Source organism: Bombina bombina, chromosome 5 (assembly GCF_027579735.1).
Source record: "Bombina bombina isolate aBomBom1 chromosome 5, aBomBom1.pri, whole genome shotgun sequence".
Classification (NCBI taxonomy): domain Eukaryota; kingdom Metazoa; phylum Chordata; class Amphibia; order Anura; family Bombinatoridae; genus Bombina; species Bombina bombina.
In genome coordinates this window covers 575,543,346-575,558,475 of record NC_069503.1, presented here as the reverse complement: position 1 = coordinate 575,558,475, position 15,130 = coordinate 575,543,346, and the positions used below count along the sequence as shown (strand labels likewise).

Sequence of the window (15,130 nt, the reverse complement as noted above, 5' to 3'; positions counted from 1 at the left end):
GAGATACATGTTATACATACAATATCACAACAGATACATATTAAAAAGAGATACAACATGTTATACATACAATATCACAACAGATACATAAGTAAAAAGAGATGCATGTTATACATACAATATCACAACAGATACATAAGTAAAAAGAGATACAACATGTTGTACATACAATATCACAACAGATACATAAGTAAAAAGAGATACATGTTATACATACAATATCACAACAGATACATAAGTAAAAAGAGATACATGTTATACATACAATATCACAACAGATACAGAAGTAAAAAGAGATACAACATGTTATACATACAATATCACAACAGATACATAAGTAAAAAGAGATACAATATGTTATACATACAATATCACAACAGATACATATTAAAAAGAGATACAACATGTTATACATACAATTTCACAACAGATACATAAGTAAAAAGAGATACGTTATACATACAATATCACAACAGATACATAAGTAAAAAGAGATACAACATGTTGTACATACAATATCACAACAGATACATAAGTAAAAAGAGATACATGTTATACATACAATATCACAACAGATACATAAGTAAAAAGAGATACATGTTATACATACAATATCACAACAGATACAGAAGTAAAAAGAGATACAACATGTTATACATACAATATCACAACAGATACATAAGTAAAAAGAGATACAATATGTTATACATACAATCTCACAACAGATACATAAGTAAAAAGAGATACAACATGTTATACATACAATTTCACAACAGATACATAAGTAAAAAGAGATACAACATGTTATACATACAATATCACAACAGATACATAAGTAAAAAGAGATACAACATGTTATACATACAATATCACAACAGATACATATGTATCTGTTGTGATATTGTATGTATAACATGTATCTCTTTTTACTTATGTATCTGTTGTGATATTGTATGTATAACATGTTGTATCTCTTTTTACTTATGTATCTGTTGTGATATTGTATGTATAACATGTTGTATCTCTTTTTACTTATGTATCTGTTGTGATATTGTATGTATAACATGTATCTCTTTTTACTTATGTATCTGTTGTGAAATTGTATGTATAACATGTATCTCTTTTTACTTATGTATCTGTTGTGAAATTGTACGTATAACATGTATCTCTTTTTACTTATGTATCTGTTGTGATATTGTATGTATAACATGTATCTCTTTTTACTTAAGTAAAAAGAGATACATGTTATACGTACAATTTCACAACAGATACATAAGTAAAAAGAGATACATGTTATACATACAATTTCACAACAGATACATAAGTAAAAAGAGATACAACATGTTATACATACAATATCACAACAGATACATAAGTAAAAAGAGATACATGTTATACATACAATATCACAACAGATACATAAGTAAAAATAGATACAACATGTTATACATACAATATCACAACAGATACAGAAGTAAAAAGAGATACAACATGTTATACATACAATATCACAACAGATACATAAGTAAAAAGAGATACAACATGTTATACATACAATATCACAACAGATACATAAGTAAAAAGAGATACAACATGTTATACATACAATATCACAACAGATACATAAGTAAAAAGAGATGCATGTTATACATACAATATCACAACAGATACATAAGTAAAAAGAGATACAACATGTTGTACATACAATATCACAACAGATACATAAGTAAAAAGAGATACATGTTATACATACAATATCACAACAGATACATAAGTAACAAGAGATACAACATGTTATACATACAATATCACAACAGATACATAAGTAAAAAGAGATACAACATGTTATACATACAATATCACAACAGATACATAAGTAACAAGAGATACAACATGTTATACATACAATATCACAACAGATACATAAGTAACAAGAGATACAACATGTTATACATACAATATCACAACAAATACATAAGTAAAAGAGATACAACATGTTATACATACAATATCACAACAGATACATAAGTAACAAGAGATACTTGTTATACATACAATATCACAACAGATACATAAGTAACAAGAGATACAACATGTTATACATACAATATCACAACAAATACATAAGTAAAAAGAGATACAACATGTTATACATACAATATCACAACAGATACATAAGTAACAAGAGATACAACATGTTATACATACAGTATCACAACAGATACATAAGTAACAAGAGATACAACATGTTATACATACAATATCACAACAGATACATAAGTAACAAGAGATACAATATGTTATACATACAATATCACAACAGATACATAAGTAAAAAGAGATACAATGCACAATATAAAACACAGAAGACAATATTTAAGACAGAATAACAGTTTCAAGGAGTTAGTACACTTATGTGCAGTATATACAAGAGAATTGCACTAACAGTACGGATTGCACTAGCAATGGTAGTGTTCTACTGAGAAGAACAATAGAGGTGGACTATGCCTGTGAGCTAGCTGAATACATCTGATGATTTAATGGCAAGAGGCATCTGTGTGTAATCACCAATTAGCAGCTAGCTTCCAATAGTGCCTAACTAGGTATGCTTTTAAATTAAAGGATCAATAAAGTAGAGTTGCATAATTAACATGTGCATAATAAAAGACAAGAATTTAAAACCTACTCTGAATTTCAAATAAGCCGTATTTTTTCTGGCAAATTTATTTTTTCTCCCATTTTCCGCCCCCTGTATCATATGACAGATATCAGCCAATCACAGACTAGTATACGTATACCCTGTAAACTCAGTAGGATCTTGTTCCCAAAAAAGTGTTAATTTAAAAAGACTGTGCAAAATTTAATAATGGAAGTAAATTGGAAAGTGTCTTAAAACCGCATGTTCTATCTGAATCATAAAAATTAACTTGAGTGTTCTTTAAAGATACCAAGATATCCAAGTGCATTTTATAATAGAAGTAAATAAAAAAAGTCTCTTAACATTGCATGCTGTATAGGAAGAATGAAAGCTCCATTTTAACTGCCTTTAACACCTTTGCTATGGTTAAATATATAATAATTAAAGGGACACTGGTGCATAATAACATGCTATAAGAAATTAGATTTTTTTTTGGTGGGTCAGACAGAGCTTACAATTTTCTAAAAAGTTTCCAATTTACTTATTTGATCAAAATAGCTTTTTTCCCATGATATTATGTGTTGAAGAGATACCTAGGTAGGCATCTAAAGCGCTACATGGCAGGAAACAGTGCTGCCATCCTGTGCTACAGAAATAGACCTGCTCCTAAACATTACATCCCTGCTGCTTTTCAGCATAAGATACCATGAAAACAAATAAAAAATGATAGTAGAAGTAAATTAGAACGTGGTTTAAAATCATGAAAGATTTTAATTTTTTTAATTTTTTTAATATACCTCTCAACATTCTTCTATCAAGTATATGAAAGAGCAGCAGCTTAAAGGGACAGTCTAGTAAAAATTCAACTTTCATGATTTAGATAGGGCATGTAATTTTAAACAACTTTCTAATGTACTTTTATCATCAAATTTGCTTTGTTCTCTTGGTACTCTTTGTTGAAAACAAAACCTAGGTAGGCTCATATGCTAATTTATTGGCCCTTGCACGCCGCTTCTTATCTCAGTGCATTTTGACAGTTGTTCACAGCTAGGTAGTGCTAGTTCATGTGTGCCATATAGATAACATTGTGTTCACTCCCGTGGAGTTATTTATCAATCAGCACTGATTGGCTTAAATGCAAGTCTTTTAAATAAGGGAGCAGTCTGCAGAGGCTTAGATACAAGGGAATTAACAGAAGTAAAAAGTATATTAATATAACAGCGTTGGTTATGCAAAAATGGAGAATGGGTGATAAAGGGATGATCTATCTTTTTAAACAATACAAATTAGACTGTTCCTTTAAGTTAAAGTTGTTTATTTGAAAACAGTTTATTTTAGGCAGAACATTTTTGAGTATTATGTTTAAAGGGACACTGAACCCAAATAATTTATTTTGTGATTCAGATAGAGCATGTAATTGTAAGCAACTTTCTAATTTATTCCTATTATCAATTTTTCTTCGTTCTCTTGCTATCTTTATTTGGAAAAGAAGGCATCTAAAAAAAAATTGGGGTTCAGATCTCTGGACAGCACTTTTTTTTATTGATGGATAAATGTATCCACCAATCAGCAAGAACAACCCAGGTTGTTCACCAAAAATGGGCCGACATATAAACTTACTTTCTTGCATTTCAAATAAAGATACCAAGAGAATAAAGAAAATTTGATAATAGGAGTAAATTAGAAAGTTGCTTAAATTGTCATGCTCTATCTGAATCACAAAAGAAAACATTTGGGTTTAGTGTCCCTTTAAGTATATTATTAATAATATTTTATTTATTTTTTCTCCTAGAGAGTTGTGCACTAAATTGTACAGCACGAGTTGGGGGAACACACATAGCTGGCAAGAGTTTGACCTTACTTGTGAATACAACCCACTTGAGGCACCAATGCTGACCTGCTTAGCAGATGTTAGAGAACCTTGTCAACTCGGCTGTCGGAACCTCACATACTGTACCAACTTCAACAACAGGTAAAGTATTGATTACAACCTGTAGCAGTTGAATGCATTTTGAATGAAATTAGTTAAAGAGACAGTAAATACCTTGTAATTACAATACACTTCTGGTTTCTTGCTATAAAGTAACAAATCAGCCAAGTCTAAACATTTAAAAAAAATGACCTTGCTTGCTGCAGTTGTTTTTCAATAGCCAAATTCTATCCACCACTTGCCGTATTTAGAGGAGCCGATTAAGGCATGAATTGGGGGGCCACAATGATAGCCATGGTCATTATGTCAGTATAAAGTGCATTGTTTTGCAATTGTAATCAGCTAAAGCCCCTTAAGTAGAAGGGTATACCTTGAGAAGTCTGCAGTATGCATTTCCAGCTCTGAAAATTGAAAAAAAAAAACTATATTTAGAGCATTACATGAAATGGGGCAAAATAAATAACAACCGTATATAATGCAAAGTTTTTTAATTACACTTAACTATACATTATAGGCCAGATTACAAGTGGAGCGCTAAATATCACTTTCTTAAAAGCAATATTTGTGCTCCACTGAGTAATAGCGACGCACGCTAATGTGCACTAGTATTACAAGTTGACAGAAATGCAAATGCAAGGTGGCGTTCGTATTGCTGGGAAGCATTGCGCCCATGAGAGTGTGCTTCCATAGGCTTCTATGGGAGCCTCATTCTGATGCCGTCAGAGATGGCACAGAACCTCATGCAGCGAAAGGGGTAAGTCGTGCAGTGATGGCAGTAATTTTAAATCTATATGTACTAGTGTTAAAGCCTGTGTACATGGGCCAAAATGTATTTATGTGTTAATATGTCTATATACACATATTAACAAATAAATATATATGTATATAAGCATATATATATATATATTTACTGGGAACACACAGTTCCCATAGAACACGATGTAAAGGCCCTTTTCAGTGCTGTCTTTTTTTCTAACACCCGCCAACTGTACCCCCAAAATAATGCCTGGTGCAGTTAAATTTAGATTTTTTAATAAAATACACACCACTGTTTCTCCAACATAGGTGTGTCCGGTCCACGGCGTCATCCTTACTTGTGGGATATTCTCTTCCCCAACAGGAAATGGCAAAGAGCCCAGCAAAGCTGGTCACATGATCCCTCCTAGGCTCCGCCTTCCCCAGTCATTCTCTTTGCCGTTGTACAGGCAACATCTCCACGGAGATGGCTTAGAGTTTTTTGGTGTTTAAATGTAGTTTTTATTCTTCAATCACATGCAGATAAGGTGGTTTTTACGTACTGAGCCTGGTTTTCTTCCGAAGGTTGTTTCCAACAAAAATATTAACCAGGAGATAGTTGTACCTTCTTTGTGTCCGAATCCAGTTTCATAGAAGGAACGTTTGTTACACAATTTGGACGTTGTCCGTGCTCTAAAATTCTATTTAGATGCTACAAAGGATTTCAGACAAACATCTTCCTTGTTTGTTGTTTATTCTGGTAAAAGGAGAGGTCAAAAAGCAACTTCTACCTCTCTATCTTTTTGGCTTAAAAGCATCATCAGATTGGCTTATGGGACTGCCGGACGGCAGCCTCCTGAAAGAATCACAGCTCATTCCACTAGGGCCGTGGCTTCCACATGGGCCTTTATGAACAAGGCTTCTGTTGATCAGATATATAAGGCAGCGACTTGGTCTTCACTGCACACTTTTACCAAATTTTACAAATTTGATACTTTTGCTTCTTCTGAGGCTATTTTTGGGAGAAAGGTTTTGCAAACCGTGGTGCCTTCCATCTAGGTGACCTGATTTGCTCCCTCCCATCATCCGTGTCCTAAAGCTTTGGTATTGGTTCCCACAAGTAAGGATGATGCCGTGGACCGGACACACCTATGTTGGAGAAAACAGAATTTATGTTTACCTGATAAATTACTTTCTCCAACGGTGTGTCCGGTCCACGGCCCGCCCTGGTTTTTTAATCAGGTCTGATGATTTATTTTCTTTAACTACAGTCACCACGGTATCATTTGATTTCTCCTATGCAAATATTCCTCCTTTACGTCGGTCGAATGACTGGGGAAGGCGGAGCCTAGGAGGGATCATGTGACCAGCTTTGCTGGGCTCTTTGCCATTTCCTGTTGGGGAAGAGAATATCCCACAAGTAAGGATGACGCCGTGGACCGGACACACCGTTGGAGAAAGTAATTTATCAGGTAAACATAAATTCTGTTTTTTGGGGGGCATTTGGGGCACATTTATAAAATTAACCAGGGATCTGGTTATTTATCGTGCATCCGCAAACAGATAAATTAGCGCTCCAATTGTAATCTAGCCCAATATATTACAATCTTAAGATGTTTACTGTTCCTTTAAAGCAACATATGTAAAAAGCAAGAAGAACTTATGCATCGTGGTTTTTTGTTTTAGAAGAAACTAAAAATGAAATTTTATGCAAAAAAAATCTCACTTTAACATTCATTAAACTTAGCACAGTGCTGTTGCATATATTTATATTTTGAGACTATTACTCTTGCACTTTATACCCATGCACTCTATAACAGAGTCTAAGGGGTGCACCTTAGTTTTAAGGAACTATATAGGGCAAAATTTATCAAGCCCCGAGAAATTGCGCCTAAAAAGTTGCGATTATTTTCGCAATAGTTCGCAATGTGTGAAGTAAAAAATGTCGCCAGTATTTATCAAAATTCTAGAGACATTTTTGGGGCAAAACCTTTTTGCGATGTCAAGCGAATGGCTTATCCTAGTTTTCTTGCGAAAATGTCATTTTCACTTTATTTATCAATCTTAATTTTAGACACCGGTAAATGGTTTATTGTTCTAATCAAGTCATCGTTTGTAAGAATGTTATTTCTTATATATTAAAGTTATTTTTATTTTGCCCCTTCTTTGGCTCTCTTTCATTAAGGAAGGTTGCCCGTTTTTTTGGAGCTCATCTTCGTTCTGTTTAATACACTTATTCCAATTGCACTTAAATTATTTTACTTTTTTATAAATTTGTGTATACATTTTTGTTATTTAATTATTAATATTATTCAGGTTCTGCGCCTTGTTGTGGGCAATTTCTAACCCTAGATACAGCAAGAAAAATACATATTTCCATTTTCCCTCCAAACAACAATATCGCTCTTTATTTTTAACTCCTCACAACCTACAAATTGGCGAGATTAAAAACAGTGAATATTGAATGCACCACTTTTCATAAATATATGAGAACTGCGAATATATACGGGGATTTTAAAATGCCAATAGAGATTAATACAAGAATAAGGCATTTCCAGACAACTTATTTGCATATATTTAAGACTTGCGAATGGTCATGAGTCAATTTGTTCACACATGAAAAGTTGCGACTTTATAGGTGCATAACCTTTCATAAATATGGTGATATCATTTGTGAGGTTTTTTTTGACGAATTTTCTTATTCTCACTTTGATAAATCTTGCCCATAGTATACCTCTTAACCAGTGGCAACTCTAGGAACAATATATAGGGGAGCACATAAGATACCACAGTCAAATCTGGGGGGCACTAATAATTTTCACCACTAAATCATACCACTGAAATTAAACTAAATAAATAAATAAATAAATATATATATATATATATATATATATATATATATATAAATAAGATTCCAAAATACCAGAGTAATGTGATGATACCTTTTCTCCAACATTGGTGTGTCCGGTCCACGGCGTCATCCTTACTTGTGGGAATATCTCTTCCCCAACAGGAAATGGCAAAGAGCCCAGCAAAAGCTGTCCATATAGTCCCTCCTAGGCTCCGCCCACCCCAGTCATTCTCTTTGCCGTTGCACAGGCAACATCTCCACGGAGATGGTTAAGAGTATGTGGTGTTTAGTTGTAGTTTTTTTTATTCTACTATCAAGAGTTTGTTATTTTAAAATAGTGCTGGTATGTACTATTTACTCTGAAACAGAAAAAGATGAAGAGTTCTGTTTGTGAGAGGAAGATGATTTTAGCAGCAGTAACTAAAATCGATTGCTGTTTCCACATAGGACTGTTGAGATGAAGTAACTTCAGTTGGGGGAAACAGTTAGCAGACTTTTTCTGCTTAAGGTATGACTAGCCATATTTCTAACAAGACTGTGTAATGCTGGAAGGCTGTCATTTCCCCTCATGGGGACCGGTAAGCCATTTTCTTAGTCTCAAACAGAATAAAGGGCTTAATATGGGCTATAAAACTGGTAGACACTTTTATGGGCAAAATCGATTGCTTTATTTGGGCATTTTATACATCTTTATGTTTGAAATTCACACTTACAAACTTTGGGGAACGTTTTTTAACGTCAGGCACTGAGTTAGACACCTTTCCAGTCAGGAAGGGCCTTCCCAGTTGTAGGCTGAGCCTCATTTTCGCGCCATTACTGCGCAGTTACTTTTGAGAGCAAGACATGCAGATGCATGTGTGTGGATCTGAAAGTGGTTGGAAAAGTTCCTAGAAGGCTTCATTTGGTATCGTATTACCTCCTGGGTTTGGTAAAGTCGCAGGAAAGGCTGTAGCTGGGACTGTAGAGGGGTTAAAACTGTAACAGGCTCCGGTTTCTTTATTTTAAGGGTTAATGCTCTGAAAATTGGTGTGCAATACTTTTAATGCTTTAAGACACTGTGGTGAAAATTTGGTAAATTTTGAACAATTCCTTCATACTTTTTCACATATTCAGTAATAAAGTGTGCACTGTTTAAAATTTAAAGAGACAGTAACGGTTTGTTTTAAAACGGTTTTTGTACTTTCTTGACAAGTTTAAGCCTGTTTAACATGTCTGCACCTTCAGATAAGCTATGTTCTATATGTTTGAAGATCAATGTGTCCCCCCCTTCAAAATTGTGTGATAATTGTGCCATAGCGTCCAAACAAAGTAAGGACAGTACTGCCACAGATAGTAAAGTTGCCCAAGATGATTCATCAGATGAAGGGAGTAGACATAGTTCTACATCATCTCCTTCTGTGTCTACACCAGTTTTGCCCACGCAGGAGGCCCCTAGTACTTCTAGCGCGCCAATGCTTATTACTATGCAACAATTAACGGCAGTAATGGATAACTCCATAGCAAATATTTTATCCAAAATGCCTGCATATCAGATAAAGCGTGATTGCTCTGTTTTAAACACTGTAGAGCAGGAGGGCGCTGATGATAATTGCTCTGTCATACCCTCACACCAATCTGAAGGGGTCATGAGGGAGGTTTTGTCGGATGGGGAAATTTCAGATTCAGGTAAAATTTCTCAACAGGCAGAACCTGATGTTGTGACATTTAAATTTAAATTAGAGCATCTCCACGCACTACTTAAGGAGGTGTTATCTACTCTCAATGATTGTGACAACCTGGTCATTCCAGAAAAATTATGCAAGATGAACAAGTTCCTAGAGGTTCCGGTGCACCCTGACGCTTTTCCTATACCCAAGCGGGTGGCGGATATAGTGAATAAGGAGTGGGAGAAGCCCGGCATACCTTTTGTCCCCCCTCCTATATTTAAGAAATTATTTCATATGGTTGACCCCAGAAAGGACTTATGGCAGACAGTCCCTAAGGTCGAGGGGGCAGTTTCTACTTTAAACAAGCGCACTACTATTCCTATCGAGGATAATTGTGCTTTCAAAGATCCTATGGATAAAAAATTGGAGGGTTTGCTTAAAAAGATTTTTGTACAGCAAGGTTACCTCCTGCAACCCATTTCGTGCATTGTTCCTGTCACTACAGCAGCGTGGTTCTGGTTCGAGGAACTAGAAAAGCTGCTCAGTAGAGAGACTCCGTATGAGGAGGTTATGGACAGAGTTCACGCACTCAAGTTGGCTACTTCTTTTATTTTAGATGCCGCTTTGCAAATAGCTAGATTAGCGGCGAAAAATTCAGGGTTTGCAATTGTGGCGCGCAGAGCGCTTTGGCTAAAGTCTTGGTCAGCGGATGTATCTTCCAAGACAAAATTGCTCAATATCCCCTTTAAGGGTAAAACTCTCTTTGGGCCAGAATTGAAAGAGATTATCTCAGACATCACTGGGGGAAAGGGCCATGCCCTCCCACAAGATAGGCCTTTCAAAGCCAAGAACAAGTCTAATTTTCGTTCCTTTCACAATTTCAGGAACGGACCGGCTTCCAACTCCGCATCCTCTAAACAAGAGGGTAATGCTTCACAAACCAAACCAGCCTGGAAACCGATGCAGGGCTGGAACAAGGGTAAGCAGGCCAAGAAGCCTGCTGCTGCTAATAAAACAGCATGAAGGAGTAGCCCCCGATCCGGGACCGGATCTAGTAGGGGGCAGACTCTCTCTCTTTGCTCAGGCTTGGGCAAGAGATGTTCAGGATCCCTGGGCACTAGAAATAGTTTCTCAGGGTTATCTTCTGGAATTCAAGGAACTACCCCCAAGGGGAAGGTTCCACATGTCTCACTTATCCTCAAACCAAATAAAGAGACAGGCATTCTTACATTGTGTAGAAGACCTGTTAAAGATGGGAGTGATACACCCAGTTCCAACGGCGGAACAAGGAAAGGGATTTTACTCAAATCTGTTCATAGTTCCCAAAAAAGAGGGAACTTTCAGACCAATTCTGGATTTAAAGATCCTAAACAAATTTCTCAGAGTACCATCGTTCAAAATGGAAACCATTCGAACGATTCTACCTACAATCCAGGAGGGTCAATTTATGACTACTGTGGATCTAAAGGATGCGTATCTACATATTCCTATCCACAAAGATCATCATCAGTTCCTAAGGTTCGCCTTTCTGGACAAACATTACCAGTTTGTGGCACTCCCATTCGGATTAGCCACTGCTCCAAGGATTTTCACAAAGGTACTCGGGTCCCTTCTAGCGGTTCTAAGACCAAGGTGCATTGCAGTAGTACCTTACTTGGACGACATTCTAATACAGGCGTCGTCTCTTTCAAAGACAAAGGCTCACACAGACATTGTTCTAGCCTTTCTCAGATCTCACGGTTGGAAGGTGAACATAGAAAAAAGTTCCCTGTCTCCGTCGACAAGAGTTCCTTTCTTGGGAACAATAATAGATTCTTTAGAAATGAGGATTTTTCTGACAGAAGTCAGAAAGTCAAAAATTCTAAACGCTTGTCAAGTTCTTCATTCTATTCCACGTCCTTCCGTAGCTCAGTGCATGGAAGTGGTAGGATTGATGGTTGCAGCAATGGACATAGTTCCTTTTGCGCAAATTCATCTAAGACCATTACAATTGTGCATGCTGAAACAGTGGAATGGGGACTATACAGACTTGTCTCCAGTGATTCAAGTAGATCAGAAGACCAGAGACTCGCTCCATTGGTGGCTAACCCAGGATCACCTGTCCCAGGGAATGAGCTTCCGCAGACCAGAGTGGGTCATCGCCACGACCGACGCCAGTCTAGTGGGCTGGGGCGCGGTCTGGGACTCCCTGAAAGCTCAGGGGCTATGGTCTCGGGAAGAGTCTCTTCTCCCGATAAACATTCTGGAACTGAGAGCGACATTCAATACTCTCAGGGCTTGGCCTCAACTAGCAAAGGCCAGATTCATAAGATTCCAATCAGACAACATGACGACTGTTGCTTACATCAACCTTCAGGGGGGAACAAGGAGTTCCCTGGCGATGGGAGAAGTGACCAAAATCATAAAATGGGCAGAGGATCACTCCTGCCACCTATCTGCGATCCACATCCCAGGAGTGGAAAACTGGGAGGCGGATTATCTGAGTCGTCAGACATTCCATCCGGGGGAGTGGGAGCTCCACCCGGAGATATTTGCCCAATTGACTCAATTATGGGGCATTCCAGACATGGATCTGATGGCGTCTCGTCAGAACTTCAAGGTTCCTTGCTACGGGTCCAGATCCAGGGATCCCAAGGCGACTCTAGTGGATGCATTAGTAGCACCTTGGACCTTCAACCTAGCTTATGTGTTTCCACCGTTTCCGCTCATTCCCAGGCTGGTAGCCAGGATCAAGCAGGAGAGGGCCTCAGTGATCTTGATAGCTCCTGCGTGGCCATGCAGGACTTGGTATGCAGACCTGATGAATATGTCATCGGCTCCACCATGGAAGCTACCTTTGAGACAGGATCTTCTAGTACAAGGTCCATTCGAACATCCAAATCTAGTTTCCCTCCAGCTGACGGCTTGGAAATTGAACGCTTGATTTTATCTAAGCGTGGGTTTTTGGATTCTGTAATAGATACTCTGGTACAAGCCAGAAAACCTGTAACTAGAAAAATTTACCATAAGATATGGAAAAGATATATCTGTTGGTGTGAATCCAAGGGATTCTCATGGAGCAAGATCAAAATTCCTAGGATCCTTTCCTTTCTCCAAGAAGGTTTGGATAAGGGATTATCAGCGAGTTCTTTAAAGGGACAGATTTCTGCTTTATCTGTCTTGTTACACAAACGACTGGCAGCTGTGCCAGATGTTCAAGCATTTGTTCAGGCTCTGGTTAGGATCAAGCCTGTTTACAGACCTTTGACTCCTCTCTGGAGTCTAAATCTAGTTCTTTCAGTTCTCCAAGGGGTTCCGTTTGAACCTTTACATTCCATAGATATTAAGTTGTTATCTTGGAAAGTTTTGTTTTTGGTTGCTATTTCTTCTGCTAGAAGAGTTTCTGAGTTATCTGCTCTGCAGTGTACTCCGCCCTATCTGGTGTTCCATTCAGATAAGGTTGTTTTGCGTACTAAGCCTGGTTTTCTTCCAAAGGTTGTTTCCAACAAAAATATTAACCAGGAGATAGTTGTACCTTCTTTGTGTCCGAATCCAGTTTCAAAGAAGGAACGTTTGTTACACAATTTAGATGTAGTCCGTGCTCTAAAATTCTATTTAGATGCTACAAAAGAGTTCAGACAAACATCTTCTCTGTTTGTCGTCTATTCTGGTAAAAGGAGAGGTCAAAAAGCGACTTCTACCTCTCTTTCCTTTTGGCTTAAAAGCATCATCCGATTGACTTACGAGACTGCCGGACGGCAGCCTCCTGAAAGAATCACAGCTCACTCTACTAGGGCTGTGGCTTCCACATGGGCCTTCAAGAACGAGGCTTCTGTTGATCAGATATGTAAGGCAGCGACTTGGTCTTCCCTGCACACTTTTGCCAAATTTTACAAATTTGATACTTTTGCTTCTTCGGAGGCTATTTTTGGGAGAAAGGTTTTGCAAGCCGTGGTGCCTTCTGTTTAGGTAACCTGATTTGCTCCCTCCCTTCATCCGTGTCCTAAAGCTTTGGTATTGGTTCCCACAAGTAAGGATGACGCCGTGGACCGGACACACCAATGTTGGAGAAAACAGAATTTATGCTTACCTGATAAATTACTTTCTCCAACGGTGTGTCCGGTCCATGGCCCGCCCTGGTTTTTTGAATCAGGTTTGATGAATTATTTTCTCTAACTACAGTCACCACGGCACCCTATAGTTTCTCCTGTTTTTTTCCTACTGTCCATCGGTCGAATGACTGGGGTGGGCGGAGCCTAGGAGGGACTATATGGACAGCTTTTGCTGGGCTCTTTGCCATTTCCTGTTGGGGAAGAGATATTCCCACAAGTAAGGATGACGCCGTGGACCGGACACACCGTTGGAGAAAGTAATTTATCAGGTAAGCATAAATTCTGTTTTTTTATTGTACTAACCTAATACATATTTACTTACATACACACACATCCATACATATACAGTTACACACAAACGCACATTATACATACACACACAGTTACACTCATACATTAATACTGTACACATACATACATACACACATATATACTTACATACACAAACACACATTATACATACATACACAAACACACATGCATACACACACACATACTCACCGACACAGACATACAGTACATACATACACACACACATAGTTAAACACACATGCATGCATACACACACACGCACTAATACATACATACACACACAAATACACACATACATACACATTAGCACCCCGGTGGATGTGAGATGTCAAACTTAGTGCACTTGTTGAGACATAGATAGATAGATAGATAGATAGATAGATGATATAGAATGTAATCAATTAACACATTGCCATAGAAAATTAAATATATATATTTATAGGTCTATATAGGTGTGTGTGTGTGTATATATATATATATATATATATATATATATACACACATATATATATATATATATATATATATATATATATATATATACATACATTATACATACATACACACAAAATCATACATTTCACTGTACACATAAAAAGCTTCATGTAAGGAATAACAAATGTGTAAAAGTAATGAATTTAATTAGTTAAGCAATAAGTTCACTCCCTGGTTTTTTGTTGTTGTTTTTTTAAGTATATCTGGTTCTGAAACTTTACAAAAATGTTAATTTAAAAATAAAGCAAGAAAATTGTGTCTTCTCTCCCCAATATTAGAAAAGAGAGGGAATAAAGCATGTTTAACACTTTTGCATTGATGACATATGTAAATGGTGGAGCAGTTCAGTATCTCATAACATAAGCCCAGAAAAGTGTGTATATGACAAGCAGTATAAAAAGACTGTTATTGAAATGAGTGCAGCATATGTTG

General features: G+C 37.0%; 1 protein-coding gene across 1 annotated transcript in view; it reads left to right on the top strand.

Moving 5' to 3' along the window:
• RECK (reversion inducing cysteine rich protein with kazal motifs) overlaps positions 1 to 15,130 on the top strand; it is a 445,421-nt gene that overhangs the window by 339,047 nt on the left and 91,244 nt on the right. Inside the window, exon 10 of the mRNA XM_053714521.1 lies at positions 4,431 to 4,610. Within this exon, the coding sequence (XP_053570496.1) occupies positions 4,431 to 4,610 (180 nt within the window). The remainder of the gene's footprint in view (positions 1 to 4,430; positions 4,611 to 15,130) is intronic.